At 48.2% G+C, this 19,823-nt stretch overlaps 2 protein-coding genes and 1 long non-coding RNA gene across 3 annotated transcripts; 2 read left to right on the plus strand and 1 right to left on the minus strand.

The window, feature by feature from the left end:
- Window positions 1–2,331: 2,331 nt before the first annotated feature.
- On the plus strand, window positions 2,332–6,417 carry LOC123095730 (calcium-dependent protein kinase 9). Its single transcript, XM_044517287.1, has 4 exons — window positions 2,332–3,625; window positions 4,900–5,196; window positions 5,280–5,794; window positions 5,886–6,417. The coding sequence occupies exons 1-4, from the start codon at window positions 2,872–2,874 to the stop codon at window positions 6,030–6,032; spliced, it is 1,713 nt and encodes a 570-aa protein (XP_044373222.1). The 5' UTR covers window positions 2,332–2,871; the 3' UTR covers window positions 6,033–6,417.
- Window positions 6,418–7,214: 797 nt separating this feature from the next.
- On the minus strand, window positions 7,215–9,611 carry LOC123099404 (uncharacterized). Its single transcript, XM_044521571.1, has 2 exons — window positions 8,149–9,611; window positions 7,215–7,975 (listed from the first exon to the last, which is right to left on the minus strand). Exons 1-2 carry the CDS (start codon window positions 9,416–9,418, stop codon window positions 7,674–7,676), a joined length of 1,572 nt encoding a protein of 523 aa, XP_044377506.1. The 5' UTR covers window positions 9,419–9,611; the 3' UTR covers window positions 7,215–7,673.
- Window positions 9,612–13,573: 3,962 nt separating this feature from the next.
- On the plus strand, window positions 13,574–17,047 carry LOC123099405 (uncharacterized). Its single transcript, XR_006448153.1, has 6 exons — window positions 13,574–14,140; window positions 14,218–14,284; window positions 15,268–15,684; window positions 15,935–16,033; window positions 16,116–16,447; window positions 16,551–17,047. It is a non-coding gene; the product is annotated as an uncharacterized lncRNA (long non-coding RNA).
- The last annotated feature ends 2,776 nt before the right edge of the window (window positions 17,048–19,823 follow it).

Raw genomic sequence — 19,823 nt, forward strand, 5'->3', positions numbered from 1 at the left:
CATCGCTAATTAGTTGGCTACGATACTAGTACAAGTTGTCTGTTGGTGTATCTCATGCTGCATGTACTCTGAAACATAGTGTTAACAACCTGATAGTGTGGTAGACAACTTATATGTGAATTTAGTGAATACGATGGTCATGGGAGGCAACTTATAAGGACTTATCCTTGATAGGCAATTATAGTATGAAACTAAGAAGAAGTTGCTTTCATATAGCACTAAATTCGCCTCTACACCACCCAAAGTTGCTCAAAAAATGTTCGTCGAAATATACCAATATGGGATCTATTTTTGAAGATCTCGCCGTGAAAAACCCAATGGTGAAACGAATCTAAATTTCGATACCCGAATCAAAAGTTATGGATTTTTAAATTTTGTAAAACCTAAATAAATGCACATATTTTTCCTTTCTTGAGTTGTGTTCGGATGGCATGAGGACCAGGCACTATCTTTATTATACTGTAATGATGACACAGATCCTTTATGGCAGGTCTCCTCAGATGAAACCCATGTGAGTTTTTTTGTCGCATAGCGCGTGCGTTCGGGAAGCCCAATTAATGCAGCTGCACTAATAAGTATTTGGGTTGTTTGTTTGTTTGTTTTGGTCGTCATCGTCACTTCCAAATATTTTTGTACTTCTATTTTTCTGTTTGTTTCGACGAATGCTGGCTTTCTCTTTCACAGGTGAATTAGCGGAGTGTTTGTTTTCAGGGACTTTTTGGTGTAGGGACTAGAAAAAGTCCCTCTTAGAGACTTTTTAACCAAACAGGAGGGACTACTAAGGACTAAAAGTTGCTTTTTGGGACTAAATGAAGAAGACTCTCAAGGAGAGTCTTTTTTAGGACTTTTTGGGACTTTTCCAACACTGCCCCTCCATGCATCCATTGGCCCGCCGCCCCATGGTGTTATTTGGTTGTTATTTTTCTGTATACTAGGGGTAACATGGTCATTTAATAACCTTTCGGGAGGGACTAGGGACTTTTTAGTCTCTGGAAACAAACAGGGAGGGACTTTTTAGGGACTAGGGACGTGTTATTTGGTTGTTATTTTTCTGTATACTAGGGGTAACATGGTCATTTAATAACCTCTCGGGAGGGACTAGGGACTTTTTAGTCTCTGCAAACAAACAGGGAGGGACTTTTTAAGGACTAGGGACTTTTTAGTTGGGACTAGAAAAAGTCCTAGGACTTATGAACCAAACAGGGCCTTAGTTCTGTGTGACGTGTTGGGTGTCGCTGTAGCCGATAATGAAGAGATGCGGCTAAGTTTTCTATGCCCATGAGCGTAACTGGACCAATAAAATGTTTATCTTTAGGCGTGGCATCTGGTTTGTTTAGTGTTAGGAAGAAGATACCGGTATGACTTTGTCAGACAGCTGATCTAGAGAACAATTCTGGTTTCTTGTGTTCTAAGAACTCTCTAATGCCGTGTTAACACATTTGTTTCTTTGATGCTAGGGTGTGAGAATTTGAAAAATAATACTAATAATAAAGCTAGTAGCAATGGGCCGGCCTCTTTCTTGGTTTTGAATGGAATGGAAGGGGAATCATGGATGGCTGGATGCATCATATTGCCCTGCTGCATGGTGCCTCATGCCCTAATCATGTGTGTTTAGGCTGTTTGACCACTGCTTTCCCCGTTGTTTAATCCATTATCTTAACCTTGAGCACCCCCAAAGCGGAAACGGGAAAGGGCAAAAGCGCCCTCCTTTCCATCTCTGTCCCCTTCCTTTGGTGCCCATTCTATCATTATCTTGCTCAGAAATACCATTATTGCCAGTCCGCGATGTCCTTGTCCAATGAAGATACAGATACTCATGGTGGCGTCTGCTTATCCGCTACTCCCTCCATTTCACAATATAGCACGCCTCATTTCCCGAGATCCAAATTTAATCGTAAATTTAACCAACAAGACCGATTGCTCGGGAACAAAAATTATATCACTGAATTCATATTGAAAATACGAATTCAGTGGTATAATTTTTGCCCCGTCGCAATCGGTCTCCACAGCTAAATTTACGGTTAAAGTTGAATCTCGTGAAGCACGGACGCGCTACATTATGCAGTGGAGAGAGTACTATACTTTGCAAGCTATGGAGGGCGATCGTTGACACCTCCGACTTTGTTAATCCATCATTCTACCTGCGCCATTATTTCCCCGTCAACGTCCTGCCTTCACCCTCACGCCTTCACGCCGGGTCACTCTCTCCTCTTATGCTCGCCAGCTTTCCCACATGACGGCGGCAGCTGAGAAGAGATCCTGCAGCTCAACGGCCCCAGATCGAGGGGACAAGCCATTGCATGGATCCAGCGACGCACACCGACCGACTCATTGCGTCGATCGACCCAGCAAGCTGCAGTAACGGATCCTCGGAAAGCTGTCCGGTCCCTTCTTCTTCTTCTTCTTCTTCTTCCCTATACGCCGGCCCAATCGATCGAGAGGACGTCGGCACCAAGCAAAGCTCCCACTTTCCTCTCGACACCCCCGGCTTTGTTAATCCATCGAGCGAGCGAGCTGTAGAAGTAGAAGCGGACAGCTCCATAATTGAATATGATCGCCAGCTGATGCCTAGCTTCCCCCGTGCTCTGTGTGGAGTGCATGCACGCGTGGTATGCATGGACCCCTTCCACCCTCTCCCCGCGCCTTCTCTCGAGAAATGCCGCGCGTGCACTAGCTCTAGTCTGTAGATAGATAGAGACTAGAGAGAATAGAGGCCGGCTCGGTCGTCGATCGGAGCCCCGAGAGACACACAGCTAGCTAGCCGCGTCTACTCTGCCGCATGTCGTCTGCGCCATCCGTGCACTAGGTAGACGAAGAAGACAGCGGTGCGGAAGCATCCGGTAGCTTCTACAAGGCGAGGAGGGTGATGCGATGGGCAACGCCTGCTTGTCCTGCTGCGCCGCCTCGTCTCAGCCAGAGCTCGACGCGGCGGGAGCACGGCCGCAGCACCGGAAGAGGCCGGCGACGCCCCCGAGACCGAGCGGCAGCAGCGAGCCGAACCCCGCCGCCGCCAGGGCGAGCCCCAAACCCCGGCCCCGGCCCCGGGCCAAGGCCAAGCCCAACCCGTACGCCCACCGCGGCGGCGGCTCGGCGGCGCTGGCGCGCGTGCTGGACGGCGTGGTGCCGCACCACCCGCGGCTGCGCGTGACGGACAAGTACCACCTGGGGCGCGAGCTGGGCCGCGGCGAGTTCGGCGTCACGCGGCTGGCCACGGACCGCGGCGCGGCGCGGGAGCGGCTGGCGTGCAAGTCCATCCCCAAGGCGCGGCTGCGGACGGCGGTGGACGTGGCCGACGTGCGCCGCGAGGTGGCCATCATGGCGTCGCTGCCGGACCACCCGGCGCTGGTGCGGCTGCGCGCCGCCTACGAGGACGACGAGGCCGTGCACCTGGTCATGGAGCTCTGCGACGGCGGCGAGCTGTTCGACCGGATCGTGGCGCGCGGGCGGTACACGGAGCGCGCCGCGGCGGCGGCGGCCAGGACGGTGGCGGAGGTGGTGCGGGCGTGCCACGCGCACGGGGTGATGCACCGGGACCTCAAGCCCGAGAACTTCCTCTACGCCGGCAAGGAAGAGGACGCGCAGCTCAAGGCCATCGACTTCGGCCTCTCCGTCTTCTTCCGGCCAGGTCTGCCTTCCTGCTGTAATTATTATTTTTTGATAAAGAGGTCTGCTTGCACAATTCTTCCTCCTTCCATTTTTCAATTCGTTGTAGTACCAAGCTGTTTACAGAAAAAATCTCGTGCAAGTAAAATAAAACAGAGGATTAGTATGAACTAATTAAAGCAATGCCAAACCAAGGCGTAGCTGTTGTAGGCTTACATAGTACATTTTGGTTTTTCATGTTGTGGTTAGTGGGTGTATAATGTTTATGCCATTTTTACAAACTGATTTTTATATAAATACTAGTAGTAATTTGTAAAATTTGACTTTTCAGAAAATCTATATGCACTGCATTATGAAACCAAGGGAGTAGTAGTTTGCCGGAGTGGCATCAAGAGTTTTGCAATCTTTGCACGAAAGAAATTTAAAGACATTAGACTCCAAGGTGATCGAGCTGCCTAATTTTATCTTAGTGAACGTTTCCGCCTCTTGCGGCCCACCTCTTGCGTAGTGAGTAAACTTGGTCAACCAAGCTTACATCTTAGTGAACGTTTCCGCCTCCTTGCTCCGCTGTACGTGGTGGTTGAGTGCATTTGTATCAATGGACTGCGTGCCACGTCCAAAGTCAAAAGACATAATAGGGGATGAACAGTTCTGAATAAACTTTTTTTTTCTAAAGACAACCTCTTTCTGCTTCACATAATTGCGTCCACACTTCTTGACACGGTCCAGCTCACCTCACATACATGCGCACCCCAACGAAAGGCCCCGTTGATTTTGCCGGCATGGCTAAAGGTGATCGAGCTGCCTAATTTTTAAATTTGGACCAGTCAATTCATGGGAGAAGGAAGGAGGAAATGTTTGTTCAAAAAAAAAGGAAGGAGGAAATGAGTCTAAGCACCGAGGCCACCGACGGTGGGGCGAGCGTAGCGAAGCGAGGTCTGGGTATGCCGGCAAGGCCTCGGCTAGGAACTAGAAGGTTGATGGTTTAGGCTCACCGAAAAATCTGGTGGTGCGCTTATTTAGAGGGATCACCGGGGCTTACGCCAGCACATAGGAGATCGGTGGTGGGTGAACGTCGCTGAAGATGAAGCACCATCCGACGGTTGAGATAGAAGAAGAGAAACCGACTGACCCTTTGAAAAAAAATCCATAATTTTGCACGCCTGTTCTGCACTTGCAAAATCTGGAATTTCTGTTTTCATATTTTTTTTTCACCTGAAAAGCTAATGACACTAATCAGTCAATGGTAAATGCTGCTAGTACGATGTTGACTGGGTAAAATCTGCTGTGGTGTAGGCGAGCGGTTCTCGGAGATCGTGGGCAGCCCGTACTACATGGCGCCGGAGGTGCTCCGCCGCAGCTACGGCCCGGAGGTGGACGTCTGGAGCGCCGGCGTCATCCTCTACATCCTCCTCTGCGGCGTCCCTCCCTTCTGGGCCGAGACGGAGCAGGGCGTGGCGCGCTCCATCCTCCGCGGCGTGCTTGACTTCGACCGGGAGCCTTGGCCGCGGATCTCCGACAGCGCCAAGAGCCTCGTGCGCCAGATGCTCGAGATGGACCCCCGCAAGCGCCTCACCGCCCGCCAAGTCCTCGGTCGGTAACTACCTGCTCGATCTCCACTCAAACATGCATCATCAATGGCGGCTGGTGATCTATCTACGTATGCATGCATGCAGCGCACCCGTGGCTGCAGGATGCGAAGAAGGCGCCGAACGTGCCGCTGGGGGACGTGGTGCGGGCGCGGCTGAAGCAGTTCTCTGTCATGAACCGCTTCAAGAAGAAGGCGATGCGGGTCATCGCGGAGCACCTGTCCGCGGAGGAGGTGGAGGTGATCAAGGAGATGTTCGCTCTCATGGACACAGACAACAACGGCCGGGTCACGCTGGAGGAGCTCAAGGCTGGCCTTGCCCGGGTGGGCTCCAAGCTCGCCGAGCCTGAGATGGAGCTGCTCATGGAGGCCGCCGACGTGGACGGCGACGGCTACCTCGACTACGCCGAGTTCGTCGCCATCACCATCCACCTCCAGCGCCTCTCCAATGACCAGCACCTCCGCAAGGCCTTCCTCTTCTTCGACCGTGACAGCAGCGGCTACATCGAGCGCGCCGAGCTCGCCGACGCGCTCGCCGACGACTCCGGTAGAGCCGACGACGCCGTCGTCGACCACGTCCTGCAGGAGGTCGACACCGACAAGGTACGTTCGCTCCGAATCTCACAAATTGTTATGGCCATGCATGCATTTCCATGTTCATTCTGAATCCATGGTCGTCGCCAATGGAATGCAGGATGGCCGGGTCAGCTTCGTGGAGTTCGTGGCGATGATGAAAGCCGGGACGGACTGGCGGAAAGCATCGCGCCAGTACTCCAAGCAGCGCTTCAAGTCCCTCAGCAACAGCCTCATCAAGGACGGCTCCATCTCCATGGCGCGCTGATCATCCATCACACATACATAGGATGATCGTTGTGATGCGTGGTTTTGTATGCATACATCAACTGAATTGTAGTATCCGATTTATTCCCGATCCCGTTGTTTGTTCATATGTTTGTCGTAGACTGTTTGAATCATCCGCAAAATTGATGCGGAAATGTTTTTGGTCGGGCGCTAGATCATGCCTTTAATTATGTGTGCTAGAAGAGACATCTAAAGTAGCCAAATGATAGAATGAGCAACAAAGGATGGGGACAGACATCTAAAGCAGAGGGCTTTTGCTCTTTCCCGTTTCCGCTTTGGGGGTGCGTGCTTAAGAGAAAAATAACAAAAATCCTACACCTACGGACTGTGCGAACCGTCTACGGGCAGAGGTGTCCTCTGATAAATCGCTCCCTTTCCCTGTGATTATACCTGGCCATCCCTCGGGCCGGGCCTAGCCAAGCCCGACGAAGAAAACCCAGGCCCGGCCCGGCCCGGGAGTCGGGCCTAGAAATTCAGGCCCAAGCCCAGCCCGCATGTGTGAAAGCCCGACAGGCCTCGGGCTGGGCCCCTTTAGTAAATCATGAAAAGGACGGGCCTGGGCCCGGCCCGGGTGCAGCGTCGGGCCAGGGCGTTCAGGCCGGGCTGCCCATGGCCAGGACTACGGCTGCTGTGATTCAGCTGTGGGGCCACCCCATTTCCTATCAGAGCATTGCCACATCAGCTTGTAGGATTTATTCCGTGAAAAATAATGATCGATTAAACAACGGGGAAAGCAGCGGTCAAACATGATTAAGACATGAGGCGCCGTGCAGCATGGCAAAAGGATGCATCCAGCCATCCATGATTCCCTTCCATTCCAAAGCAAGAGCCCGGCCCATTGCTACTAGGTTTATTATTATTAATCAAATTCTCACACCCTAGCATCAAAGAAGCAAATGCATTAACACGGCGCTGGAGAGTTCTCAGAACACAAGAAACCAGAATTATTCTTCAGGTCAGCCGTTTGACAAAGTCCTACCAGAATCTTTTCCTAACACTAAACAAGCAAAGGAAACATGAACAATGTAAAGCGACCATATATCCAACGAGTCCGGAAAGAACTACCGGAGCTAACAAAACAACCGGAAATATATGAAGCCACCCATAGGGCTTGCTGGTTGCTACGTATGCTATCATACCCTTTTGAATCAATCAAACGAGCGGAGGATCGAGCTGGACAAGTCTTCGTCTGGGAACACAAGAAACCAGAATTGTTCTCTATGTCAGTTGTCTGACCAAATCCTACCAGCAGAACCTTCCCAACGCTAAACAAACCAGGCAAGTAGATCACGCGCAAGGAGAAACATTTTATTAGGGGCCAGTTCTTTTGGGCGGCTTAAAAAATAAGCTGCCTCTCTTCAGCTAAAAAAATAAGCCGTTCTTCAAATTTGTTGAGACTTCTAAATTAGTTATCTCATAACTAATTTAGAAGCCCCAATCAATAAGAGAGATGTCTTATGGGATAAGCTGAGGAGAAGGTGGCTTATTTTTTTAAGCTGCCAACCTAGCCGCAACTCTACGTCATCTGCTCCAGTGACTCCCAGCACCTAGCATAGAAAAACTCACAAGGATTCTAGTGAAAGACAGAATGGAAATAGTGCAGCTGAAGAACGAGGAGGTCCTAGATGGACGAGGAACCGGCAGCAGGGGCGGAGATAGTGGAGAGCTCCTCGGCGAGGGCGGCGGCGAGCGGCGCGCGGAGGCGCTCGAGCTCGTCGATGACGGCGGCGAGGATAGGCTTGGAGCGCATCGCCTCTTTCTGCTCCTGGCTAAGCGTCTTGCCGGCGGCGACGGACTCTTCCGTCCGCGCGACGCGATTCTGCTGCTTCCGCAGCGCGTGGAGACGCTCCGACAACACAGAGAGGATCGGTCCCTCCTTGATTTCCATAACTGCCGCTTTGGTTTCAAATTCTTTAACCAACTCTACAAAAAATAATAATTGCAAAGCATAAAGTATATCAACAGTAATAAAATCGTTCAACAATACAAAAGCAGCTAACTACTACATGTGTTATCAGACTACCATATTAACTAGTGCTTTTCAGGTTATTATTACAATGTTTTGTTAGCTACATAAATTTATTAGGGACGAGTACCTGAAGTTGTGCCGAAAGAGCTAAAAAGAAGACACGGCTCATAGGTGGGTTCGAACCACCTCATCTTTTGAGCAGAACATTGCGCACCAGATTCGAGCTTTGAACTTTTAGTGTTGACAGCGAGTACATATGCTGTCCGATGGCACACGCTCTCCTTCGCCATGATGTAAATAATATCGTCATCGAGCAAGCTTAATGTAGGGCCTGCAGTGGTGAACTTCCCCCATGTCAAATTGTTTTCCTCATCAAACATCCCAGGCAAGAGACTCGGCAAACTCGGGTCAGTGAAATATATCTCAGACGTATCAATCGTCATGCCATCATGCCAAACATCATCTGAATAGATTGATCTGGTCCATGTTCTAGCCGTCCAACCATGATCTCGTGCTTGCTTCATGCTGCGAATGGCATTGTCTGCATGGAAATTTAATCCAACAAATTTGATCAAACCATTGCATATCGTGACATGACGGTGCGGTCTCGGGGTGAGATCCTCAAACGTCAGGTGGAACTCAGAGGGATCACACGGTTCCGATATTGGCAACGGAACAAAACGGATGATAGGCTTGCTGTCCAAAACATTGCACAAGAGAATTCCCCACCAAAGATCGATCCAGCCTATGACACCCTTTTCTGCATACGCCACGCTCATGGCACGATGAACCGATATCTTATGCTTAGCATTCATTGTTTCACTATCCTCGTCGGCGATGTAAGCCACCTGAGAGCGCCAAGCATTCGTGTCGGAGCGATAGACGAGTAGTGTGTAATGCCTGCGAGACTCGAGCACGAGATATTCAACACGAGGGAAAACGAGAGCAAAGTCTTCTTCGCTGTCGTCGTCACTGATAGGCAAGACTGCAACCAAATTTCGTGAAAAAGAAGACGGATAGGGCCTTGGGAGAAGATGGAGAGAGGCGGGACGTGGCCCTCCTGCTTTGTAAACGAAGTAGTCGATGTACCGCAAATAATGGTTGACACTGTCCAAGAAAGCGATAGCCAGCAGTATGAACCCTCCAGCTATACCATGTATAAAAGGCTCTCCGGCCAAGCGATTGTTCCCGGTGGCCTGATGATCGACGCAGCGGGCAAAGCACAGTGAGATGGCCGGGGGATCGGCTGTTTTCAGAGAGACCTCGACGTCGAGCCCTTGGCTGTTCTTGGTTTTTGCAGCGGTGGAATTTTCCGAAAAGCCGATTAGGCACTTCTTGTCCAAGAGGATGTGGGGGTGGCGGCGATCGCAGGGAGAGGAAGGGTTGTCTGCTGGCATGACGGGAGACGGAGGAGAGGGACGGCGCCGATGGAGATGTGGATCGTGGAAGGCGGCGGATGGCGTGGCCGTGGCAACACGGGACGGAGGACGAAGAAGGCAGGTCGGAGTGGAGCCGAACCCTAGCGAGGCGGAGGCATGAGAGAGAAAGAGATCGATCTCTCAAAGGGAAGGATCCAAGGAGCGAGACAGATCGATGGGGTCGGGGCAAAAGGCTAGTTTTGAGATAGATTGTACTGACCTGGGTGGGTTGCGAGGTGGCTCGGCTGCGCCCCCGATCAACGCGTCGGCGAGGACACGCGCGTGATTTTTTTTTAACTACACGCGCGTGAATTATAATACTCCCTCCTTTCCATAGTACTCCCTCCGTTCGGAATTACTTGTTGCAGAAATGGATGTATCTACACGTATTTTAGTTCTAGATACATTCATTTTCAAGACAAGTAATTCCGAACGTAGGGAGTAGCTATTTGATGCGTCCTATCCTCAAAAAAAAGAAGCTATTTGATGCGTCCTCCCGTGACTAGCTACGTCCCTCGATGTGTGGCATGCATCCATGATCCATCAATTAGTTATACGTTAGGGCATCTTGAACGGCGAACGCAAATTTTCTATCACATCCGATCCACGGACAAAGAGACCAATCTACGGATACAGATGCGGGAGGCCACCATCCAACACTGTCTGCATACATTTCAAATACTTTATGAACCAATCGGATGAAATTAATGCAAGTCGGCCAATATTCATTAAAGTTCAGATAGAAAATAGCACAAATCATTCATACATAGCATGTAAATTAAGTCTAGTACAACAATGTCTCAAATTCGACTAGATTAACTGGATGTCCTACAAGCTTTCATTAAAGGATCATGCCCTCCCACACATACTCCCCATTCAGTTTCATCCAACAGTGTGTGTACGTAAATGGCCGTCCCTTTGTCCTGCGGTACATCATGGCAGCGGGTGCGGGCTACGTAATGTGTACACTAACATTGAGTGAACGAAACAATCAAAAAGTTGAGCAAGAGAAAGCAAAACTTACCATCTCATTCTCTGCAGCATGCAATGGTCAGCTTACCTCCAGCAAAAGTCCACTGTTGCAAAAAAGTTCTGCAACAAAGCCATCATTGCAATGATGGAAGCCGGATCTAAGGGTTCGCGACCCGGCCGATCTTTTAGAAAGATCAGACAACGAATACGTAGCACGCCCCATGTTTATTGGACATTCTTCATCAGGGGAATTTTCATGAGAACTGGCTTAGATGTTTGTCCGTGCACAAGTTGTCGGAGAACCTTTTACAGCCTATATTATCCAGAAAATTGACAGAAGATACTACTTGTTATAGTGCAGATGGTAAATGCAGTTATCTCAGTCATACCAGCATACCTCATGTCCTGTGTGTTTCTGCCAGACGAAAATTGACAAAATAAAATTAGGCAAAGTGCTTTCTTCTGGAAAAACTCTGGCGGGGTACATGGCAGTCACTGCCTGATTGCTTGGGACTCTAGCTGATCTTGCCCAGAGATTTCGGTGGATTGGGTATCCGGGATTGGTAGCAGGCATCTGAATTGACATCTATTTGTAAAGTTTTCAAATCTGGGATTCCAACTGTCATCAACAGAGCATGCAAGTACAGTAGGTAACACACTAACACGTACGTAGCATAGTGGTGTTTAAAGTTTACATCATGTCTCATGGGAGAACAGGTTATCACATCACCTGGAGACATCCTCCTAACCAGAAATAATATAAGTACATATGAGCATCAGACAGTACTGCTAACTAGAGACAAACTAGACTCCAACCTATCCCAAATTAGAGACAAGTTCATTCACTGTCATGTCATGGCAGGGCACCATGGTTAGAACCATACGGACAACGCATTAACTAGCAGTACATAGAATACTAGGCCTTGAGCTACATCGATCTCTATGTCTGACTTGACCTGCGGATGAAATAGACCATCATCCTGAGCTTTTTCGTGCTCTCTCCCCGTTCAAAGAGGCAGATATCCCCCTCCCGCACTTTATTCTCGGTGACGAAATCCTTCCAGCCACGACGAATCCACCTCTTTCCGCTCTGATCTATTACCAATCTGCAGGTGTGCTGCTCGGTACTTCCCTCTGCCTGAAGCATGAGATCCGTTTTTCTGTTTATGTGTGGAATATGTCTTGCACCGTATTCCATGCGGATGCCCTGATCAGACATGCACGAGCGTTGCATGAGAAATCAAAATGTCAGATCAATGTCTGCTACTTCAGTGGAATGAATGATTCACACGTACAGTACAGTCGGTGTCTACGTATTAATAATAGATGGATTTTGATGCGTTTTTAGATGAGAAATTAATTGGTTATATATGCACAGGGTTTTGTAATGTAGTAATTGCACAAGTGGGCTCAAGATTTCCTTGACAAATTAACGCAATCTATCTACAAACAACAGGTCAAAGAGTATGTAATTGAGCTCACCAATTGATCGGCATTAATCCGGCTTTTGGTCATTACTACCACATAGATAGGAAGTTCAGATTGAATTGCTTGAACTTTCTCCTCAACTTTCTTCTTCTCCGCACTACTTAGACTTGCCCTTCCTTCAGATAGAATGTAGGGATACTGGGAAGGCCCCTCGAGATTGCTGGTGGAGCTATGAGGTTCCAAATTGACCCCAAACTCCACAGATGCTCGCTCATTCAGCTTGTGAGCTTCATATCCTGAAAAGCTTGCACAACCCTCATAAGATAAGCATAGCATAACCAGAAGCAATTTGAAAGTTGATAAAAGGAAAACACACACGTATATATAGCACTATAACCTGATTTAGCAGCAGATGGGGAGGACGTTGAAGCCACCTTTTGAGCTTTTGCATGGCAACTAGGTGCCTGCTTCTGCCGCCTACATGATTTTCTAGTGCCTTCTTCCACAATGTGATCACCATCAGAACTACTCACATAGTCTTCTTCCGCAATGCGATCATCATCAGAACTACTCACATAGTATCCTTCTTCCATAATGTGATCATCATCAGAACTACTCACATAGTAGTCTGTATGAGGGGGTGGATCAGTTATTTCAAGAGAATCTTCACGAATTTCTTGAGTACTAGAAATATTTCCCGTGTCAAAGCATGAAGAGGTTCTCTGATGAACACTTGTGCCAAGAATACGAACTTCAAGGCGTTTCTTACCCTTGGTTATAAAAATAAGGAGGTCATTCTCTTGTATGCGATTAGCATCTACAAGATTATTCCACCCATATTGGAGGACTGTTTGGTCATCACCGTGCTTGCAAGCTTCAACACCATATATATTGTCATTAGGGGCTTCTAGTTGAATAGTAGCTTTAGATGTGTCCTCCTTGAAATGTTCCACAAGCTTTAACGGTAGGTTCTGCAGTAACCCAAATAAAAAGACATTAGTGCAACGATGGAATCTTGACCAGTAGCAGTAGGAATGGGTCCTATTAATGGGGTTAATAACATAACCAAGAAATTGTTAGGGAAAAGATCCAACTTACAACAGAGCAACCCTTCAAGTTGACATTGCTTTTGTTCATGACTGCCACATAAAGGGGAACTTGAGATCTCACGGTGCAAGCTATTTCACATACTTTCTCATCTTGTGCTTTGGTTAGATGGCAGCCAGATAATGTGCTATAGCCAGAGTCAGTTGAGGTCTGAACATGTCCAGGATCAGGCAGTACTTGTTCTGCACATCAGGTACACTGTTCCAATTAATGACCACAAAAGCATAGTACAAGTAGTATTAGACTTTAGAATACTATAATTAACATTACCATTCAGCACATGATGATCGCAAGTTGCGGCAGGTGGAACACCTCCAAAGCTCTGAGAAGGTGGTTAGAGTTACAAGGTTCACTGTCTTTGACGATTTAAGTTTCGTGCTGTTTTCAGGAAATACAAAAGGACATGGCAAACAGACGAAACAAAAACTCGTATATTTGGAACACACATTATGGGTGCGCTTAAGTGACATGAGTTACCTAATTATAATTTAGAAATAGCATAATGATGGTAGTAGACCAGAAGTGTACTGAAGTACCAAATTGGAATCAAAATAGAAATAGCAATGGAGTGGCATTTGGCCTGTAATAACAGCGACAAAACTGGGTACACTTTTATTTACTACGTATACTGTACTGTATTTGGGCAAGCGGCAAATTCGCAGCTTTCGACGGCCACGGCCGATGATCCGGCGAGCGAGCCGCCGCCTCCTCCCGGCCGTCCCTACGGGGCCACGTCCACGTCCTACGGGGCGGCGGCCTGGACCTCGACCTCTTCTGCGCCAACGTCCTGATCAACCTGTACGCCAAGCTGGGGCCCTTGGCCGGCGCGCGCAGGGTGTTCGACGCCTTGCCCGAGCGGAACACGGCGTCCTTCGTCACGCTCCTCCAGGCCCACGCGCTGCGCGGGGAGCTCGAGGCCGCCGCGGCGCTGTTCCGGAGGCTGCGGCGGGAGGGGCACGAGGTGAACCAGTTCGTGCTCACCTCGGTGCTCAAGCCCGTCGTCGCCATGGACGACGCTCTGGGGCTCGCCTGCGCGTGCAGGCTGGGCCATGACCGGAACGCCTTCGCTGGTCGACGCCTACTCCATGTGCGGGGCTGTCGGTGACGCAAGGCACCTGTTTGATGGCATCGTGGGTAAGGACGCCATTCGCTGGACATAAAAGGCACTCTTCGTTCAGCCGAATCATGTACCAGGTACACTTTGTGAACTCTAATTCTGAATTGATCTCTCAGTGACATTTGTGTTCATCAATTCTACTTTAATGTGCTAGGTTGGCATCAATCAGCAGGGTAGTTTGCAAAACCAAAAAAATGCTTGCTTGATTGGACTTGGCAAAGGTAAACATGCAATAGATCCAACGTTTTTTTCATGAACATATCTCATTGTGATGTATATGCACCTTCGCCAGAATGTGTTCCTTTAGAGAAAATGCAAAAGGCTTCCGTCTCGATGTATTGAAAAGGTAGAAAGGATAGTAAAGCGCAGGAGGGCAACATAAACGCACAGTAGAAAAAGAGAGAGGGAGAAAGATTAGTGCGCATCCCAATCAACTGGGATTAGAACACGCAACTGCAGAGCACCTGCACGAGCCGAATGGCGTGCCTCATCCCTGATTAAACCTGACAGCCCTCTCCAGAATGGTACATCGAAGGATACAGAAAACATCATGTTTTGTGTGGTTTCTTGTGAAACCCTCTGATCATGAAATTGCCTTGTCATTGTCAATGAAGATTAAAGAGAGAGGGTTGTTTTGGCTATGATATCAAAAGAGGTTAGAACATTTCATCTTTCTCCTGAGGACAGGGATTTAGTTGGCAAACTGCGGATACTGCCTTTATCGACGATTTTCTTGGGTATCCTGAAATGGATCAGCGAACTGAACACCATTGTACATCTCAACGGGCAGTAGAATGACACCTTCAATTTGTTTTCCTGGTTAGTGCTGAAGTTTTGAAAAGTTAACCAGGTGTGAATATTGAAGCTCACTAAATTTAGGATACATACATCAAAGCTGCATATTTGATGTTTAAGAGATACTTACTTTTAGATGAAAATATTATCACCTAAGATTGGGAATGTATTGTCCGAAGTTAAAGTTCAGGAATGTAGGTTTGTATCATTTTGTTTGATTCACATTTGTTGTTGTATGCTTTTGGATCCCAGAGTGTGTAATAATTATTGGAACTCACGGAATTTGGTGTAAGCATACTCTTCAAATAGAAACTTAGTTGTGATGGGAGAGCAAATGTCTATAACTTTTCTCTTGCGACTTAAGAAGATCCAAGTGATCTTTTGTTCTTACCTTTTCCATTGTTTACAGGTTAACACTGCAGGACAATTATATGAGCATTTGGTTCCAAGCTACACTATACGACGTAGATTGCCAGATTATTCGTTTCGCAATATCTTTTGGCTTTTATGGAGCCACCAAGATCTGATTGTATACCGTCCCATCTGGTTGACGTTTTCATGCATTGAACAATGCGATCCTCATGATCTTCCGGCCAAAGCAAAGAGGTTTGACAGTTTCTTTAATCAGCTCTACAAAATTTCACTTGCATCCAGCCATGAATACATTTGTAAGGCCTTTTTCCTTTTACATGGAGCACCATCAATATGGCTTATTTGCAACGTCAGCTGCACAAAGTAATAAATCAAGTGCCGCTAAGGGTGCAGTTCACGAGTTACCATCAGTGAGAAGATAACATTATACCGATCACATTCACGATCTTGTGAGGTACAGTTATCTATTTATTACCAATTTAGGAGGAATACCCAAAGTAAAATATATTCTATAATCATGTTTTCGTACATTTGGGTGGATTGGCACATATGTATTGTGTTGTCAGGCTTGAATATGGTGTGACACGGAACGCTTTCTGCAGTGGTTTTATCAATCTGGCTCATAGCATTTGTGCTTACTTGTATGGGGATCTGGTTTGCATTGCATTGTCTCTCTTTGATATCAAACAATACCTGTCCTCCAGATCCGAGATTCCGGGAACCCCTGTTGAGCTGCGGAGAACTGGTGCGTTTTGGCGGGAAGTCGGGAAGATGATGAACTGTTTCTTCATTCACCTGGCCAGGTACTTGCGAAGCTTTGTACTGCAAGATTGTTGGGTCCGTAGTTCGTACTACTAACTAGTTTGCATTCACCTTTCTCATCAGGGCATGGTTTGAGATCGATTGCAGAGACGGCGCGGGGTGCGGCGCATTCAATCCTTGGACGGCACGGTGGATATCCGCCGGCACCAAGGGCCTTGTGCGGCAGATTGTTGTACTCCATGCGTTCTCAAGTTGTGATGAATCCGTGGTTGCCGATGGCAATGCAGGATGGTGAGATCTGGGAACGGCTGCAGGAAGGCGCTGTGGCAGTGTACCGAGCAGCTGAAGACTCTGGGCAACAGCCTGAAGCCAGTCGGGTCGGGTCGCTCCACATGGCATCAGAAATAAGTGTAGAGACCCCGCAAAAAATAGAGTGTCTGGGAATTGCGCCCACGGTACGTACTACCAGACACACTACATGCAACCAAACAATTCCATCGCGTTCATGTGCGTGGCATTTCGGATTTACATGGCGCCATTATGATTATGTTTATCCAGATCCGGTTATTGTCCAGCACAGTCACTGACGCAGATACTTCTGGAATCCAGCGCCGGTTGCTTTCGCCGCGGAACGTGACAAATCGTGAAGTAACAGGGCAGAGATTCCGCCGTTTAGCCCTACGTGTTTGGCAGCCTCCAACAGGTGACAGCGATGATGCCAGAAATATTTCAAGCACAGACGCTTCCGAAAGGATGTGTGCTCGGCGGCCGGACTGATGTGCCGCTTCCTCCTCTTCGGAGTTCACACTATTTTCATCTTCTTTCTCTGACATCACGCACCCAATCTCCTGCGCCGTGCTTGGCCAGAATAACGCCCATGCTGCCATGCACGTCGCGCGCCGTCGTCATAGCTTTGGTTATTTTCATGGTTTATAGTTAGCAAATTTCATGTTCTTTTCTGCCGGCCGACCGACCGACCGGAACCCAAGTTGGAGTGATGTCTGTTTTAAATATTAAAGTCAAAGAGCTCGTCGGAATCAAACCCTCACGTCTAAATTCCTTAAATCGGTACCCCGAACTCTCAGATCCCGGTCAATATCAACCCTACATCCACCTTAGCCCTGTTTGTGGCATTGAAAAGAGATAATCCCGGACGGGATTCTAGTTTCTCTCACTGACTCAGCGGCCCTACACGTCATATCCATCTTCTTCCTTGTTACTGTTTTTTCAAGCTGCCCGAGCGATGATGCTTGCCTCGTTGTGAGCACCAGCACCTGAAGCAACCGACACTGCGGTGTGTGGCAAAATCAACGGCATGCCCCAGCATCTCTTATGTGCGTTGTGCACTCTTGCTGGCACAGATCGATCAAGCTAGTGGCGTGCAAGTTGCTACGTACTGTACGTGTGAGCTAGCTCATGAAAAATCCATCCCCTGCTTGCTGCTTCAAAGCCAGCTTCTACGTGGACCATTGCCATGTGCGACCATCGCGGACCTTCACGCCATGTGCGACCATCGCGGGCCTTCACCTCGCAGCTTCGGTTCTTCCTCCCACGTCTCATCGCCAACGCTAGCGCCGACCACATCATCCTCTGTGTGGAGCGGACCACCATGGATGCCCCCGTGGCCCGTGAAGGCCTTGCGAACCAAGAAAGTGCCAGAACCGGGAGCCCTCCATCCGCGCCTTCGGGCGGTACAGCCGCAGGTTCTTATGATTTCAGGAGGGACAGCGAAGGGGATTGGGATAGAAGATGGAAATGACATGTGGGGTAGTTATGTCAGCGAGTGTAGGCTGTAATCCCGAGCGGGATGGATGTTTTCCCGGTGCACCAAACAGGACGAGGGTTGATATTGACCGGGATCATAGAGGTTAGGGTACCGATTTCAAGGATTCAAAGATGGAGGTTCGGTTCCGACGAGATATACGAGTTTAAGGTTTAAAACAGACTTCACCCCCAAGCTGCACGCTGGAGGAGCCAGCAGTCCAGCTCGCCACACACTGCCAGCTCCACGAAAAGATAAGAAACAGGAGTACAACTTCAGCTTTGTCTTGTGCAGCGCAGGCGCAAGGTGCTTCTCGGTGGTACACAGTGGAGTCGGATATACCTCGGCGGAGCATGCCATTTCTAAAACATCATGATGATGACGGAACCCACGCATGGTATGTTTTATATAGCCATCACAACAATCGAATAGCACAAAGATGATCATCAAAGCGAACCGTGAGTGACTACTCTTGTGATGGTGTTTTCCCCCAAAAAAAAATAAGAAGGCATTAATTTTCTGAACTCCAATAATATTCGGGAAAATGCGCATCATGCCAAATTTAGGACTTAAACCCTGAAGTGTTGTGGATATCAATCCGTACCTTACTAATAAAGGAAATATGTGTTATTGGTTCGTCATGATATTTTTTTACAGAAAATCCCCCGATGTTTCTAGCAACCCAAGTCCATATTTCAGTCAGATTTTCGCTTTTGCAATTATTACTTTTTTGCTTTTTCTCTTCATCTAGCCATGGGCCAATTTTAAGTCAGATTTTTTTTATTGCATAAAACCCTCTGATGTTTGGGTTAATCAACCCACAGTGCAGATCTCAAATTTAACATGTTATTATATACTTCCTCCGTCCCAAAATAACTGACTCAAGTTTGCACTTATTTTGGGACGGAGGGAGTATGAAATTTGATTAGAAAAGTGTGTATAATCTGGATATGATGTCATTTTTACCTGTTAGCCATTTTAAGAATGTTATTTAGGATGCAATCTTAATCAACAGCGCATGATCTGTCTTTCTTTCATACCGGTGCCGATCCGAATTAGAAATGAACACCTTAGCAAACCAGGATTGGGGACAAACAAACCATCTATAGCCACACATGCATGCCTTGTCAAAATCTCACGGGAAAAAAGAGAGCAGATTTCTCATCTTATGACGAGCGAGATGTCTTAGGATTAACAATATTCAAACGCGTTGTGATTGTGTCCACACTGAGGCCGCCATCTGCATGGTTGGGAAGGACGATAAATGGCAACTGAGATGGAACGCCATGTGTTGAAATAAAGGACATGGATCTATTGAAGTCTTGCAACGCACATGCCATTTTGTTAGTGTCCTTTTAATCATCTAATCACAGAATTGATTCGCGTCAGACATCGGGGCTTATAAGATACGGGAGCACAACTTCCGGTTTAATTTGTCTTGTGCAAACAACACAACCCCATCTTTAAGTTTGTTCATTTACTTAAGCAGGTTCTGTGTGTTGGTGGATAGAGACCGATCGATGGGACAATTTTCTACGGAGTAATAATCATGGATGATGGTGCTTTCTTACCTTTAATCACGAGTGGATCATGGAGTGGTTCACCGTTTGCAAGGACGTCGGACGGAGCTGGAGGGAGCGCTGCCGCTGCTTCTGGGTGGGGTGGCGGGCCCGCCGGTGGGACAGGATCTCAGGGCCCACATGGGCATAGACTGGGGGCAGATTCCTGAATCTCGCCTTCACGTGGCCCCCTCTGTGCCGTCCAATAACATCTCGCTTCCCTCGGCCTCATGTATGAACTGACTGCTACGGGACCCCGGAGATCGCGATTGAAATTTGCGGTGGCGGAACTGACTGCTTCCCCAACTGAATTTTCATTGAAATTTGGCCTAAAGCCAGATTGTTCAGCAATACAAACAGGGGACAGAGAGAGTGTGTTACAGAGTTACGAGCGGAGCTGGAGAATACAGTGCAGCCATATGCATCGGGCGTCGGCGCGGCGCGGTGAAGAAGGGGGAGGCGGCGCTTCCATAGGGACGGGCGGAAGACTCTCGAACACCTCCGCATTGC

Source organism: Triticum aestivum, chromosome 4D (assembly GCF_018294505.1).
Source record: "Triticum aestivum cultivar Chinese Spring chromosome 4D, IWGSC CS RefSeq v2.1, whole genome shotgun sequence".
In the NCBI taxonomy this organism is placed as follows: Eukaryota; Viridiplantae; Streptophyta; class Magnoliopsida; order Poales; family Poaceae; genus Triticum; species Triticum aestivum.